Source organism: Populus nigra, chromosome 16 (assembly GCF_951802175.1).
Source record: "Populus nigra chromosome 16, ddPopNigr1.1, whole genome shotgun sequence".
Taxonomy (NCBI): Eukaryota; Viridiplantae; Streptophyta; class Magnoliopsida; order Malpighiales; family Salicaceae; genus Populus; species Populus nigra.
In genome coordinates, this window is record NC_084867.1 from 239,728 (window position 1) to 255,144 (window position 15,417).

Here is a 15,417-nt window from a genome sequence, read left to right on the forward strand (position 1 = left end):
GAATCATGCGACATTCACTTGATGCCCAAAAAAAACACAAAACAACAAGCGTTGTCTTGTTCCATGGTGAAAATACATGGAGTGTAATGATAGATCATGATGGGGTCTGACTAGTTTTGGTGGGGTTAGGGAAGAAATCGAGTCTGCATTCTAGGAACTCTAAAATGGAGTCCATGTGTGATCAGAAACAATAGGCATCTAGATGAAAAGAATGCAAGCAACATGCTGAGCACGATTGTGAAGTGGAAGGAGGCCCGCAGCAATCCTTTGTTATATTATATGCCATGAAATCTTCATTAGTGTTTGGAATCAAATGTTGCTCATTTGTATGCTGCCCTACTTGATGTATCTTGTACTGCAATGATATGGATCTCCACTTATCTTACATGTGACCATTCCATATCATCGTCCCCTTGTATGTTTAGAAGATGTTACAGCAGGTTTCTATATCTGCCTGTGTGAGTATAATGATTATTACTGGGTTCATGCACATTGCTTCCGCGGAGCAGTAAAGACATCATTTGTGCATTTTGAATTCTTAGAAATGGTAACAGCTCATAGAAGTGGAGTATTTCCACCAGCCAAAAGATTCTTAAACTCACCAGTGTTCAGCTTGCATGGCCTCAACTCCTGTGCTGAGAAGGAAGAGAATGCAGGTTGGGACTTGCCTGCAGTGGTTGGGACATTCCAATGTAAATACACTATCAATTACCAGAATAGGCATTTTGAGGCTACTTTTTGGCATTTTGAGAAATATGCAGAACAAAGCAGCAGGAACTGTATCCAGGTTGCTCGTGTTTAAACTGCTTCAGAACAGGTGAGTGCCTTAACCAGAAACTGGGTGGTGATCCAAAATCAAGAGTTTAATTACTGTTTTTTTCCCTGGTGTTTACATATTCTGTCACTGCATATAGGGACTTTAAAACATGGAGCACTATTCACTTATTCATGATTTTTCATGCTATTATGGTGTCTTATTCTCTACCTGTGCAGCAGATTGTTGATGCTCATTCAGATAAATCTCTGCCAGGGCAGTGTGCAATGCTGCCCCAATTGGAAGAACATCCTCGTCAAGAAAGAAATAAGGTGAGTGAGGGGAGTGAATTGAACCCACGTTTTCATTCCTAATTCCAATGCTGAGCATGACTCCAGGAATCACTTCTTGATAGAAGGCAAAGTCCTCCCCCGCCATCACCTTCTCGCCCATCTTGACATTCTCAGGGCCAAAAATAAGTCCACTGACCCTCTCAACATGCAAATTCAATTTCTCATCATTCACAGTAGCAGGATAGAAGGGAAAACCTTCTACGTTTATGTCTATGTACGCACGACATCTATGTACAGCTGCCTGGCCTTCAACAACCTACAAGGAGTTCCAATTGTATGAGCATGATTCACTTACCAATAGCTACTTTGCAGATTTTATCATTCAATTGGCAGTTAGTAGCATGGCATATGAATGATTAAATCCAAGATAATGGGGCCCAATGCATAGAATGGAAACTACGCAGGTAACTAAAATTGCTAGTCCCTCTTGAGACTCATATAGGACAGCCAAGCATGAAACTAGGAGCAGCATTTATTGACATTTAACTTGCAGGCTTGAGAAAGAAAAATATTTAATTCTGTTTTATACATATTTCACTGAAAGAGGAAAATACAGCAACGTGGAACATTACGGGTATTGTGAGCATGAAAAATGAACAATTGATCACTTGGTATGATTTCTTCCACCAAAGTGAAAGTGGAAAGGTTAACTACTGCTCCTTACCTCTTGCAACCTCTGCTGGAGTTGATGCAAGCCCTCGGTTGTAAGACTCCTCAAAGTGCCACCAAATTCAAAATATGATGGAATTACATTCAAGGCAGTACCCCCTCTGACATAAGTGATGGATAAAACCTTCAGCCAAAAACAAAACATCAGTTCTGAGACATACCTGCTTCACCATTCTCTCCTAATAACTGTAGGATGTCAAAAATGAAAAAGAAAATAATAGCTGAGGAACTTCCTGTTGAAGTCAGTACTGTTTTAATAGAATTAGATAGACCAAAAAGGAGAAAGAGAAGGGCAGAGAATTAAATGCATGAACATTTCAAGGTGAGCTAACAGAGGAACTCTCTGCTCTTTTAATGGATCATCTAGATTCCTGAATTGGGAATTATCATGCTAGGTAAAATGAACACTACTAGAAGAGATGGATCACAGGGGCATGCCTGACTATGGAGGGGATCAAGTTCTCTCGAGATGAGCTGCTGCAGTGCTAAAATTGCAAATGATGCTGCAAGAAGTGGATCCACGGCATTATGGGGTCCTGCAGCATGCCCACCTTTGCCTTCTATTTTTACTTGAAAGAAGGACACAGCAGCTAAGACTGGCCCAGGCAAGGATGCTATGGTTCCAGTGGGTTTTGTGTAATCAATGTGCATTCCAAATATGGCTTCAGCATCACCAAGGGCACCTTCTTTTATCATATGTGATGCACCAGCACCTGCCTCCTCCGCTGGCTGGAAAAGAAGTCTCACAGTTCCCTTTAGAATGGAATAAAAGGGAGTTACTCAATTGCTGCAATGGCCTTGAAGACACTGAATGAGTGGATTATGAGCCATTTTATCTTTCCACAATAACTTCTTATTGTAATACCACTCAAAGTAGGCAAAAGCATAATTTTAATTAATAATCAAGAACCATTCCGCTTCCGACATCATTGACACGAGAAAAATGTTCCTTAATGCAAACTAATTACAACCTTGATTGTTCTTTCAACTATATTAAAAAGCACACCAAACCAGACATTACCAGGAAAGCATCATCATCACCAGTAAAAGAATTGAAAACACAAGAACTCCTCTAAAAACCACACCTTCACGAAGAAAAAACAAACTAACTTACCTTAAGCATATGTTTCCTTTCATTAAGCAACTTAGCAGCACCAAGAAGCATAGCAGTATGTGCATCATGGCCACATCCATGCATTTTTCCATCTACCTTACTCTTATGCTCCCACTCCACAAGTTCCTGCACACCAAAAACAAAGCACAATTACAATCAATAAAGCAAAAGGTTCCAATCCTCAAACCCAGAAATAAAATAAAAAAGACTAAAAAAGCACATCACTTGCAAGGGAAGTGCATCCATGTCAGCACGAAGAGCAACAACCGGAGGAGAACCAGAGCCAATTTGAGCAACAATCCCAGTTGTGGCAACTGGGTATGTGTAAGAAATGCCAAGTTTATCAAGTTCACTTCTGATAAGAGCACTGGTGTTGTATTCTTCAAATCTAAGTTCTGGGTTCTCATGGATTTGTCTTCTAATGGTTATTAACCAGTCTTTGTCTTGTTGTGATAAGCTTAGAATCTGTCCTCTATAGCTTTGTGGATCAAAAGTGGCCTGAGTTGAGTCAAGACAGATAAGAAATGAAAGAAGGGTTTGGCATAGTATCAAATTCAGAAAACGTCCCATCTTTATAACTAGCACAACTGTATTTCAATTTCTCAAAGTACGAAACAAGTTTTACATTCTACAAGATTAATGAACAGCAACGAGAGAATTCTAGTCAAACCAAAAATCTTTGGGAGTCGTCGCAAACGACGACAACCTATCCACAATAAGTCTTTCGTACAACGCTTTACTATTTGATGGGATGGTGCTCAAAGAAGTCAGAAGGTGGGGTGGTGGCGCAGTTGGCTAGCGCGTAGGTCTCATAGCTTAAAGAGTGATCCTGAGGTCGAGAGTTCGAGCCTCTCTCACCCCATAAAATAATTTTGTTGCAACGCTCTTGTCCTCACCTAGCAATGGTGTCCCTGACAGCTGTTCTTGCCACAAAAGTTCTACACTCCTACTTGTAATCTACATGTTGCATCCCAGATTTTCCTTCATGTCCAAGAAATTTCCATGCATGTTGTAGCCTCCAGCAAGCAATTTGCTTTCCACCAATTGCCTACGTGGCTGCCAAGTACTTCTATTTCCATAATTTAAAATGCTTTTTATTTAGAAAAAAATTATTTTTTCAAAACAATACACACAATTTCAAATGTACAGCGGAGGTGATTTCCACAACCATTGTCTAATGATTATGCAAAACATCAAGTTCTGGAGTTTGGAAAATGGTCGGATTGGATTAAGAGAACCGGACAATCTAGACAGTTATTCCATAAATATTCGAACACCAAAAGATGTCCATATAGTCATTAAATAAAGCCTCTCTACAAATAAGATATACAAAAAGGCTCGAACCAGAAAAATATCATTTATACACAGGTAGGATTCAGTCTGATTATATATTTTAAGTCAGCTAACTAGTTGAGATATTATACATGAATAGTGTGACCTACAAAATCTATCCAATAACCTTAATTTGCGATCCCACCCCCAAAAAACAAAATACTAAAGTGGGAAAACTGCACGGAGATGAGGTCCCTATGCAGTATTGAGAATAAAGTGTCTCCATCTGCTCGCTACGACTGCGAACAAAACCGCGAAGACAGCTACCCTGAACATGGTATTTGGCCAGATGGAATTGCGAGCACAAGAAGCCTTTGAGAGCATAGATGAAACCTTGCTCAGTATAGAACAATTATTCTTCGTGTCTATAAGGCTTTCACTAACTTCAACAAGGGAAGGTTTGTGCTGTTCATCAATGCCATTAGTATCACCACCACAAACAGGAGTTTCCATTTCTGTAACTTTGGTCTCCTGCACATGGTAATTCAATAATACTCAAAATACACATTTAGGCAAAGATAAGGCAGCATCATTTAACAGGCTTCTCACCTTTGTCACAATACACTCAGATTCAACTTCTTCAGAGCTCAAATCTCCAGACTTTGTGCTGAAATGAGCTTGGAGCTTACTCTGCAGAAGAAATCTTCTCGATGCATCACCTTGCATATTGAGGTTCCTGTTAAATTGTTGATTTCGTCGTGGATTGCGAGGCCTGATCCTGATTCCATCCCAATCAATGTCACTACCACCAACTTGATTTGTATTGCTGCTTCCTTTGTTAAGGTTATTGAACTGGTCTGTGGCAGAAATTGACGCTAAACTTTTCTGTTCATATGGTTCATTTTGTAACAGACCCAGATTGATCTGCTGCTGATGCGCATTACTAACAGAAAACAGACTTGAAGAAGGCTTCTGGTCAACATTCCCTTCAAGAAGGTCAGCGCCCTGAAACTCTTGCTGAATCTGTAATAAGAAGGAATGTGTATGGTTAAATTTATAAAGGGAAAAAATTTATTTATGACACACCATAATGAAATTTAAATGGGACCAAAAAGATGTAAGACCATGCAACATGCAGAAGCAGTGTGGTAGTTTCCACTCACTCTAATTGTTGCCAGATCAACATCTGAGCCGCTGTAAGATCCAGAGTCCTTAACAAAGTCCACGCTCTTAAGGCTCTCGGGTGGGATTGTTGAAATGTTCTGAATGCTAGACTCCCCATATGAGAACTCAACTGGCTGCTGAAGTATGGAATCAACGAAATCAGAAGTATCGGCATCCGTTTCATTTGCACCATTATTAAATTGCAGCCCTGTATTACTGGCGCTCAATTCATTGCTGCCGGGATAAAACATGGAGGAAGATCCCATTGCTGATTGGACCTGCACGTGCAGTGGTGAAAAGATTTTGTAATCTAGAGGCTCTGGCGGGGAGTCAATAAACCAATTTAGAGCTTCTTCCACTGGTATATCCCCCTACAAAATGCATAAACAAACAAAAATAATTAATTAGTCGATTGCATTTGTCTTACACAGAAAAGGTCATATGTATTAAAATTGACCTCCAGCTCACCTCAGAAGCTCCCAGACCAACAGATTGACCTCCTCCTTCACAGACACCAAAGTTGTTGCTTTGAAATTCCACTGGTGCTCCAACCTCAGAAGTTGTATTTGCTGGAAATGCTTCAATCAGTGGTTGATCAGATTGTGTAACTTCCGGAGACGATTGAACCATGGTCGGAGATGAAACAGTAGCTTCAGCTTCATCACAGTTCAGACTTTCAATGCTCTCGTCTTGTTTCTTAAACAAACGAGAAAGGACAAAGGAACTCTGGAAGCACAAAAGATTTTAAAACATCTTTTATCATGGACATCATTTGTAAACTGAGCAAACATAAAGCGCCACTGCCAAGCACCAAACAAAGTCAATCAATCATGGCAGCATCTCTTGAAGTGGCAAAGGCGACCAATCAATCAAACAAACAACAAAGCACCCAAATGCAACCTACATTGCATGAAATAACCTAAAACTAAGTGAACTAAACAACTTTACCAACATAAACCTAGTAATACCTAATTAAAAAATTGAGTAATCATAATAAAAAAAAAAAAAACTATCCAAAACTACCATTATTTCCAAATTGGTCAAGAACAAACTGTCACGCCTACAAACATTTGAGCAGCAAACGAGACAAATCAATCAATGCATCAAAACTCTAAACTTCACAGCAAAAGCATAAAACCAGTGACCAAAAACTTATTTTACCTGGCCAGGTTTAGTTCCATCAAGCTCCTCTTCGGTAGCACGATACTCATGCATGACCCAATTAGTCCTCTTCCCGTTAGGAGCGCGTCCAGTATAAAAAACAAGAGTCTTCTTCTTTCCAATCAAATTATTTCCAGACTTTATCTTCCTATCCTTACCAGTCGCCTTCCAATACCCAGCATTTGTTGCTCTATTCTGCCTCGACCCATTTGGATACTTCCTGTCTAATGGACAGAAAAAAAACCACTCTGGATCCTTGTTCTTTATGATCGACAAATCTACACCAACAATTAAAAAAACAAGCAAAACCCCCCAGCTCAAAATTCAATATTGAATTCAAAAAACATGAAAAGATTAAAAAAGGGGGGGGGATTTTTCTGTATTTTAGAGTATGAAAGTACCTGGTAAGTCCCAAGGTTCCCATTTGCAGACATCAATTTCACGAATAACTTTAACTCCATCATCATCACCATTGATTTTGAGTCTTAAGTAGTAATCTACTAGTTCTTTATCTGATGGTCTGAATCTAAAGCCTAAAGGGAGTGAATTGAAGTTCATAGACAAAACAGCCATGGTTTTCAGAGAAACAAAGGGCCCAATTAACAAAGAGAAGTGAAAAAGAGAGATAAAGATTCAGTTTGGTAGGGAATTTAAACGTTTCATTAATGGCTTTTGCTCTTTAGATTTCCAGGAAATGAAACTACAGAGAAAGTTGAAGCCTTTTTAGTCATCGAAGTGAAAAAGAAAGTAGAGGACCCAACAAGAAGTTTTTGGAGGAAAAAAAAATATAAATAAAAAACACGACACCCTCGTGTAGTCGTATATACCGCGTATAAGATTTTTCCTAATTTTTTACCCTTGGTCTTCTTCTTAATTACCATAAATACCACACAAAAAGTGTAGGATCTGATAGGGCCAGATTAGGTAAGAAGATAGGCGCCTGAGGGCCGTAATTAAGATTAAGAGGGCTGGATAGCGAATGAGATGTTGCCACGTGATATGGATGGCGTAGGCATATACAGTGGGGTCTAAGCGTCTGACGTGTGTGATTATAGAAAAGAGAGGAGATATTTTTCGAAGGAAGAAGGAAGAAGGAGAAGAAGAAGAAGGTGCCAAGAAACATCATCCTTCCAGGTCAATAACACTCGGCTAAAAAAGTTAACCTAAACTTGTTAAAAATAAATTTTTAAAAATAAAAAATTCTCAAATAAAAAATACTTTCTGGCCTTAGATCTCAGCATGCTTGTTTTCTCATCCCCACCACGTACATCCCAGCACTGTATTAAGCATCAAGCTTGAACCCCAAGAAATCTGTGGAGCTGTGTGTGATAGCTCGAGACTTTGTTGTCCTTGACAAACTTTTTCCCAGTGAGCTATCGTTGGTTTCTGTACCTGAAAGACGATCGCCTGCTTTCGAAAAAGATACAGCATTTGGGGCAGATAGATGGGGACCCTGCCGTTGCTTTTCTTTCTAAAACCCTTGAATCAACAACTAATATTGTAATTAAACTAATCCAAAAAATTAATATAAGTTAAGATTCCCACGCAACCAAAAACAAAGAAGATAATTTTCATCCAAGACAAGAATGAAACGCAATTCTTTTTGCTATTGGCACCCCCATTTGTTTAGTGGAATCATCTCGTAGTTAAAATCCATCACCTTTTGGATTAGGGTTCTGCATATCCTTCTCTGTTCCTTGAAAAGAAGTTGCTTTGTTAGTGGAATTTCAAAAGTTAGCTTTTGCATGCCCCTACTTTTTCTTTTTTAATTTCTGGTAATGAAAAGACAGGAAGAAAAGGAATGGCATGCCTGTATCAGGCCTCGTCTACTCTATCTTTTGTTTTTTATATAAACCTTTCCAAAGGGTAATTAAATTATGGATTCATGGAGCGGTCACAGGATTTAAAAAGAATTGTGAGGGCTCAGGCGGGCTCTTGATGGTCATGTGTGGTAAATGGGTTCTGTTTTTGAAACTCTGGGCTCCCCTGATCCCTTTGAGTTTTCTTTTTGTTCATGGCTACCCTCATGGTGTAGTCGCGACGTAAGCAAATGGGGCACTAACAAGATCATCATCATTTTAAAAGATGAAGCAAAAGGCATCATTTTTCTACCTTTTCAAGCCAGACATAGACCCCTTAGACAGATGGGGCACGAGCAAGATCATCATACTTCCAACATTCCACAGGCTGCCCTCAGGACAAGTCAAAGCTAGCCCATGAATCCAAATCGAGTCTTCACGTACTTGTTTAAAAATGTTTGAAGAAGCCAGCTTTGTTTCAGCTATAGTTGCTTGGGACATGGATTACAAAGTAAAAAAGATAGATTGGTTGATTTATTAGATTCTGAGATTTATCTCTGTACGGTTTGATCAACTACGACCACTATTTGTATAAACGATCTACAGAGGCAGGGAAAAAACTCTATTACAAGACGATTCTTGCATGTCTACAATCTAAATGTGGTCCAAGTGCTAGAAGCACTATTGTACTGTTGCACTCACCAAAATCTACAGAAAGTGATGGCTGCCTACTTGTATCCACAAGAGTAAAATTCCTCCTCTGCTCTCTTTCATTTATTCCCCCTTCCTATTTCATTGTCAATGAGCAAGCAAACGAAGCAGAAACTGGGTCCAACGAGGAGATTGGCATAGCTAGTTCAGTCTATTAGTGTCCAACAGGAGTCCTTGAACATTCAAATGGAGAAAGTTCGTTGGAGAATCTGCAGCAACATGATACACTCTCAACACTAAGGCTGTTAAATTTGGAGCAGGAATCAATCGGCCATTGCTCCGTCTAAAAGAGAATTTGAAGCCTCTCACTAGATAATTCTTGCGCCGGTTTTAGCACCCCTCTGACAACCTGTTTGTGGCCCCTCATGCTCTGCTCATCATTATGTTATAAAATCCTGTGCCTGTTTTTCATTTGAGGACTGTCATGATATCAATTGTGAGCATGGCATTCTTATTGGTGAGAACACCACCGTGAGTCGGGCGTGATCGGAAAGATAGTAGTTCTCAGGCCACATTCCTTTTTCTACCTCAGGAGGGAATAGCACCGCATTCTCCACACTGAAACCAATGGTTTGCTCTTCTCCACCCTTGTGATCATCATCTAGGATTCCATCATCTTTCTGATCTGACCTTGTAGGATTCCAAATTCGCTGCTGCAGTTCCAACATTCCACAAAGTGAACTTCATAGTTCATAAAATTATTCTAGAAGTATTAATGCTGAATTGGTTTCTTTTCTGAAACAGATTTGTGGTGAAAGATATGGCAAGCCATGTCGCAGCTGCACACCTATTTCTTTAAGATTGCCAAATACATGGAATCCACTCATCAGGTTCAGGATAATAACATAAACAAATACAACTAATTTGTGGGTTGCAAACAATCTTATAATTCGAGCTCAAGCAACCTGGATTGCCGATCCTGGCACTAGAACAGTTTGCTAAAAAGACATTTGCATTGCCAAAAAAAAAAGGTTCGGAAAATCAGAGTATGACAGATAATGCGAACATTCACTTTTTAGTTGGTTACCTGAAATTCTTTATAATCAAGAGCACCATTGCCATCAATGTCTGCCTGCACCCACAAATCCTTTGTTTCCTCGTCGTTGAGTCCATAACAATGCCCGGTTAGGTTAAGCTGCAGAATCAAGAAACAGTTTAAGTTGTCAAAGGAATGAGTGTAATCATTTTACTCAGCAACAAAAATGATAGGAGTTTATATAGATTCCGCTTATCATACCTGCCGAAGAGCTTCACAGAAGCCTGAGTAGGTAATGCAATCACTATCATTATCAGCCTTTAGTAAGGCAAAGGCATCTTCTTCAGTCAGGGAAGCTCTCCGTACTAGATACTGAAATGGAAAATTTCACTGTCAGAGATAGAAACTCAAGGATTGTTTTCTCAATCTTCCAAGTGCCATAACTGAAGAAATTCCATTTATTTCATGCCCCTGACATGAGGAAACCAACGCAGAACACAACAAGCATACGAGCTCGCTCCGGAAGAAATTAAAAAACTGACCTTGAACATGCCAAATACTGCTTCACTCCAACTTGTTTTTAGTAGCTTTCGGTATCTATTGGGATTAAGAAGCCATATAAAATCCACACCACAAATATTTCCGCGATGGTTAAGGTGGCTAACCCACTGCATTCAAAAGATGAAGGGAATGAGAAATTTATACAATAAATGAACCACCAACATGATTCTAACAGAACAGAATAAATTATTACTAGCTTAAACATAAAAATAAGGACCTTGTGAGCATCTGCATCAGTGTACTGATGAGCATTATCATATGATGATACAAAGCCTAGTGATCTGAGGAACTTGTAAACATGCCCACGTTTGCTCCCATTCCAGTCACTGCAAAAAGTATAGAGTAAAGGGTAGAATAAAATGAGTGTAATTCTGTAAAGGGCAAAGAATCTAACAGGTGTGACTTGTAGAAAGGATTAAAAGTATAAGCCCGTACTTACCCGCAGAGCATAATAGGCGTCGGGCTAAGCTTGTTTTCTTTCTGATAAGATTCCACATATTGCAGGATTTTGTAGACCTGATATTGCAATCATATAACACAGGTCAAGACCAAGGTTTGCTAGAAGTTACCTGTGAAGAAGATAAGGTTTTTTTTTACAGAAAAAGGGAGGAAAATTTACTTGCCTGATTCAATCTTACAAGAGACAAACTTGAATCATGAGGAAATAACAAGTGGGTGTTGACAATGAGAATTTCTTGTCGAGTGTCATTGTTCCGGGACGGTGAATAAGGGGCAGCTAATTCAACATGTAACAACTGAGCAACTCGATCTCCACAGTCATTGAACAGCAATTCCCTATGGTCAATAACTCTGAAATGCTCCTTGCGCACGGCAATCAGTAGCCCTGAGATATCAGACAATGGCATGGTGTGTTCAAAGGGATTCGACAAAAACTGGAGTAGACATAGGAAAACTGTGCTCATTGTTTCATCTGCAATCCATTCGTATCTAGGCCCGGTTTGTTTCTTCAACAAAACTTAAAAGCTTTTATTTCTATTTTTTAAAACATGGGAGAATTCTTCTAAATATAGTAAAAGAAAACAGGAAGCAGAGGAATGAGTCAAGTTTGCAAGCTTTCTTCCCTATTTTTTCCAAATTGGAGACATTAAACCTTAGGCAATGGTGACTGTACAAATGATGAAACCAGAAACATCAAATGCAGATCAAATCGGAAAACTCCATCTCTAGAACATGGCCTATAATGTTTGATTACAAAAAGTCCAACGGCATCCAAAACTTGTATAAAGGTTTCAATCTTCGAAGAATATGGTAAGATATGAAATATCAGAATTGATTAAAAAAATCAAAATCAAAATCAAGATTTAAATGTATAAACAAAAGGGATTCTAGAGAAAATTATAATATGAGAGATGAAGAAGAAAGGTACCTACCATCACCCCTGTTGTTAGTACGTGCAAGCTTGAAATTAAGATAGCCAGCATCACCTAATCTCTTCTCATACATGTTGACCAACTCTTCATTTCCTACCCAGAATTCCTACACCAATCAAACCCCATTTGAAACAATCAACAACCAAATCAAAACAACAGCAAAATAATCATTAAAAACCATGAAGAGACAGAGAGGGAGAGGGAGGAACCTGAAGACAAATAATGGAAGATCTTTCACGCAACAAAGAATCCAAAATCCTCTGGTTTCTAACAAGCCAATAGGCTCTGTAATCACTTTCACGAGAATCCTGGTTCTTATCATTGTTAACGTTCAAGCGTTTGTAGATAGGTGCAAGAATGTTAAACGTTGTGCAAGTAATACAAGGTTGTTTCCGATGATCTCTCATCGACATTGATGATGATATTGCATAACTTCCTATTCTATTAATCCTTCTTGATCTCCTTTCCTTTCTCATTTCTTTCTCTTTCTCAATAACTTTTTATTATATTCAAATTTAAAAAAGACACAAATGATCAAATTTTGAGGCACCAAGCAAGCAAAAATAACAAAGGATGGGAATTAAGTGGGGGTGGTGGTGGCAAGGGAGGAGGGAAAAGATAGTTTTGAAGGAAAACGTTGTGGTGGCGGTAGTGGAGGCTGTTACGAAGCAGCCAATTGAAGGGGAAAGGCGGCAACAAAACAACCACAGCCACCACCAACAGCAGCAACAAAAAGAAGAAGAAGAAGAATAACAAGGAATTGTGAAAATGGTGGTTCGCTGTGATTTAAGAAAAGCAACCTCATTCTCTTGTCTTCATTTATGGCGAAGCCTTCTCTTTATATACTCAATGCGATATATATGGTTATCCCTTAATTTAATCAACATTTGCCTTTCTTATTAATTATTTGCAGCCAAAGTTTTACACACAACATGCATTTTATATCTTTGGAGCTATTGCTTGGGTGGTACGCATGTGAGAAAAAAAAAAGTATGTGAGTCTTTTTTTTATATTATTTTATCGTTGCCTTGCATTGTGTGTTATTAAATTCGGTTTGGTTTAATAAATCATTCTATATTCTAACTAGAAATCCAAGCTAAATTAAAATTAATTTGATATTTCTAAAATGATATCACTTCAACTTTTAAAATAAATAACATAAAATCATTGTACACAAGCTAACTCATTAATTTGATATTTCTAAAATGATATCACTTCAACATTTAAAATAAATAAAATAAAATCATTGTACACAAGCTAACTCATCTATATATCTCGTAACCTAAGCTTTGAGTTAGGTCATAAATAGGGTTGCATCATCATGGACAATATTAATTAGGTTTAATAGCTTTTCTAGAAACCCTAATGTAGGCTCTTTATATATGAATAATCTGATAGTTATTTGGTATGATACTAATTAAATCGAGATTTATTTAATTTGGTGGTACAAAATGGTGGTGGAAGGTGGGGTTGGTTTTACACATTTATGAGAGAGATCGATTTCACAATGCTTTAGGAGTTCTGCACATAATAACCAATTAAATAATTAATAAATGTTGGTTAGTGCCAAATTGTTGTGCTAAAGGCTGCCTGCCTCGTCCTATTGTTTATAGGAAAGAACATCAAATCTAGACATTTCTATTTTCAGAAGAGGTAGAAATGCCTTAAAAAGCCAATTGCTTTGATGATATTTCTTTAATTCCTTGTTTTTCCTGTTCTCGTTTGTCCTGCTTACAACTAACAACACTTGCTTGCTTTTCCTCTTTCTGCTGCTTGCTTTAGCCTTTTCATTTTAATGTTGTGGTCCGTTCCATTATTGTGTCGTCTAACATTAACTAATGTTGTTGTTACTTCACTTTTGTCTGTCCAAGAACCATAATAATTTAAACGTTTAAGCTGCTGGGTTTAGGTCCAGGTCGATATTTATGTTATATTAATTAGGCTCTTGCATGTGTTTTTACTATTTTATATTATTAATTAATTTTAATTAAAAAAAGAGAATGAAAACAATAAGATTCAAGTTCGTAAGTGTATATATGATCTATCCAGAAAAACATTTCATGATTTGTATTATACTTCTGGTGCACAAAAAAGAAATTATCAAAATGTGCCAAGAACATGCTGAGGTGATGATCAAAGCAAGTTGAGGAATAAAGCTAGGACTGGAGGAGCACTAGATTTACGAGAAATATCTGGTGATAATTATGCAAAAAAACAGTACATATACGAGCAAGTAAATCAATTTGCATGGACCCCCACAGAACTTTTCTTTCCAGCCGAAAGTTGTAACAAGAGGCCTCTCTGCCACAAAAGAATACTCGTCGATCCACTAACTCACTGTTCATGAGGATTGATCCGTCGAAGTAGCTCTTCTAGTGCCGGGGCTTGTTGGACGGTGGATGTGCATCGTATTCCTTCATTTTAAGCCTCTCTAGGTGTAAGATTGAGTATATACTTGTAGGAAACCATTCATGGAGCTCATTTTCATTACGACACGGAAACTTCGTTTCACTGGGAAAAAAAAAAGGAATGAAAGTTGGTAGGACACTACACAGTCTTTGCTAAATCCGAAGATGATAGATTAATTATAGTGTTTGTAAGAACAGTACTACGACTGAAGGAGGGCCATGAACACAAGAATCTATAAAGAAAGAAAAGAAGGGACGGCGGCTTAGGAAATGGGAGACACAGAGACAAAATAGGAGAGCATGCAAGACTGATAATTAGAATGAAGATCGATGGTAATCAAATCAGAAATCAAAATTTGGTCAAGAGCTAGCACATAAGGTACTCAAGTAGAAGTGATCGAAGAGAAGATTATTAATTAGCAATCAATTAGATTAATCAGTATATATATAAAGTGTTTGGAGTTTGAAGAGGAAGGGAGACGTGCAGCCAGCATTGGTGCCCATGCGTGATGTGATTGGTCGGTCTTACTTTGATGTTTGCTTTGGAGCCGCACGTGAAAGACTAATGGCTGGTTTCAGTTCATCTCTCCATGTCCCTTCACCCTTCTTCTTACCACTAGGGTTTTTTTTATAAGAACAATTTGGACTTTAATTACATCCAACTATTTTTATTTTTATTTTTTACCTGATCTGTGTAGCCTGCTGAATTTCATTTCTTTATTCTTTAATATTAAAAAAATTATAAAAACTTTAGGAAGTAAGAAGTTCAATGCATGCTAATCTATATACTTTTAAAATATTTAATTGGTAACACGTTGGAAAAGAAGTATTTTTTAAAATAAATATTGAGATGTCAATATATTAAATTGATCTAAAATAATTATGGCTAACTTGCAAAATTCACAATATAAAATATAAGATAGTGATAAAAACATGAAACTCATATTAAAACAAATTAAAAAGAGCAATTATAATAAATTAAATATTAAAGATAAAAATATTAAGTCGACACTAAGATATTATTCTTAAATAATATGAAAGAAACGAAAAATAAATTTAGTTAATTTAATAGTATATAAAGAAC

General features: G+C 37.8%; 3 protein-coding genes and 1 non-coding gene across 5 annotated transcripts; 1 reads left to right on the top strand and 3 right to left on the bottom strand.

The window, feature by feature from the left end:
• Nucleotides 1–235: 235 nt before the first annotated feature.
• LOC133675246 (IAA-amino acid hydrolase ILR1-like 5) lies at nucleotides 236–3,669 on the bottom strand. Of its 2 annotated transcripts, XM_062096563.1 has the most exons (7): nucleotides 3,116–3,669; nucleotides 2,891–3,016; nucleotides 2,215–2,529; nucleotides 1,772–1,900; nucleotides 986–1,363; nucleotides 603–668; nucleotides 236–454 (listed from the first exon to the last, which is right to left on the bottom strand). In XM_062096563.1, exons 1-6 carry the CDS (start codon nucleotides 3,458–3,460, stop codon nucleotides 624–626), a joined length of 1,338 nt encoding a protein of 445 aa, XP_061952547.1. In that variant the 5' UTR covers nucleotides 3,461–3,669; the 3' UTR covers nucleotides 236–454; nucleotides 603–623. The 2 variants fall into 2 exon arrangements, with proteins under 2 accessions (XP_061952547.1, XP_061952546.1); XM_062096562.1 differs by having other exon boundaries at nucleotides 236–668.
• TRNAM-CAU (transfer RNA methionine (anticodon CAU)) lies at nucleotides 3,667–3,752 on the top strand. Its single transcript is given in 2 exon segments — nucleotides 3,667–3,704; nucleotides 3,717–3,752. It is a non-coding gene; the product is annotated as a tRNA-Met (tRNA).
• A 392-nt stretch (nucleotides 3,753–4,144) lies between these two features.
• Nucleotides 4,145–7,272, bottom strand: LOC133675244 (NAC domain-containing protein 62-like). Its single transcript, XM_062096560.1, has 6 exons — nucleotides 6,889–7,272; nucleotides 6,488–6,765; nucleotides 5,795–6,052; nucleotides 5,326–5,697; nucleotides 4,772–5,185; nucleotides 4,145–4,693 (listed from the first exon to the last, which is right to left on the bottom strand). The coding sequence occupies exons 1-6, from the start codon at nucleotides 7,058–7,060 to the stop codon at nucleotides 4,418–4,420; spliced, it is 1,770 nt and encodes a 589-aa protein (XP_061952544.1). The 5' UTR covers nucleotides 7,061–7,272; the 3' UTR covers nucleotides 4,145–4,417.
• Nucleotides 7,273–8,798: 1,526 nt separating this feature from the next.
• LOC133675245 (uncharacterized calcium-binding protein At1g02270-like) lies at nucleotides 8,799–12,745 on the bottom strand. Its single transcript, XM_062096561.1, has 9 exons — nucleotides 12,135–12,745; nucleotides 11,926–12,031; nucleotides 11,158–11,378; nucleotides 10,974–11,050; nucleotides 10,752–10,860; nucleotides 10,516–10,641; nucleotides 10,235–10,345; nucleotides 10,025–10,132; nucleotides 8,799–9,650 (listed from the first exon to the last, which is right to left on the bottom strand). Exons 1-9 carry the CDS (start codon nucleotides 12,399–12,401, stop codon nucleotides 9,420–9,422), a joined length of 1,356 nt encoding a protein of 451 aa, XP_061952545.1. The 5' UTR covers nucleotides 12,402–12,745; the 3' UTR covers nucleotides 8,799–9,419.
• Nucleotides 12,746–15,417: the final 2,672 nt, after the last annotated feature.

Excerpts from the sequence above, each read along its gene's own strand:
- LOC133675244 (XM_062096560.1), bottom strand. The coding sequence starts at position 7,060 with ATGGCTGTTTTGTCTATGAACTTCAATTCACTCCCTTTAGGCTTTAGA. Across the intron at positions 6,053-6,487 it reads ATGGAACTAAACCTGGCCAG|AGTTCCTTTGTCCTTTCTCG; the intron begins GTAAAATAAGTT and ends TTGTGCTTCCAG. Across the intron at positions 5,186-5,325 it reads TTGATCTGGCAACAATTAGA|ATTCAGCAAGAGTTTCAGGG; the intron begins GTGAGTGGAAAC and ends TTCTTATTACAG.
- LOC133675245 (XM_062096561.1), bottom strand. The coding sequence starts at position 12,401 with ATGAGAAAGGAAAGGAGATCAAGAAGGATTAATAGAATAGGAAGTTAT. Across the intron at positions 12,032-12,134 it reads CTTCCATTATTTGTCTTCAG|GAATTCTGGGTAGGAAATGA; the intron begins GTTCCTCCCTCT and ends TGATTGGTGTAG. Across the intron at positions 10,346-10,515 it reads CAGTATTTGGCATGTTCAAG|TATCTAGTACGGAGAGCTTC; the intron begins GTCAGTTTTTTA and ends TTTCCATTTCAG.
- LOC133675246 (XM_062096563.1), bottom strand. The coding sequence starts at position 3,460 with ATGGGACGTTTTCTGAATTTGATACTATGCCAAACCCTTCTTTCATTT. Across the intron at positions 3,017-3,115 it reads TGGATGCACTTCCCTTGCAA|GAACTTGTGGAGTGGGAGCA; the intron begins GTGATGTGCTTT and ends TTTGGTGTGCAG. Across the intron at positions 669-985 it reads ATCAACAATCTGCTGCACAG|GCAAGTCCCAACCTGCATTC; the intron begins GTAGAGAATAAG and ends CAACCACTGCAG.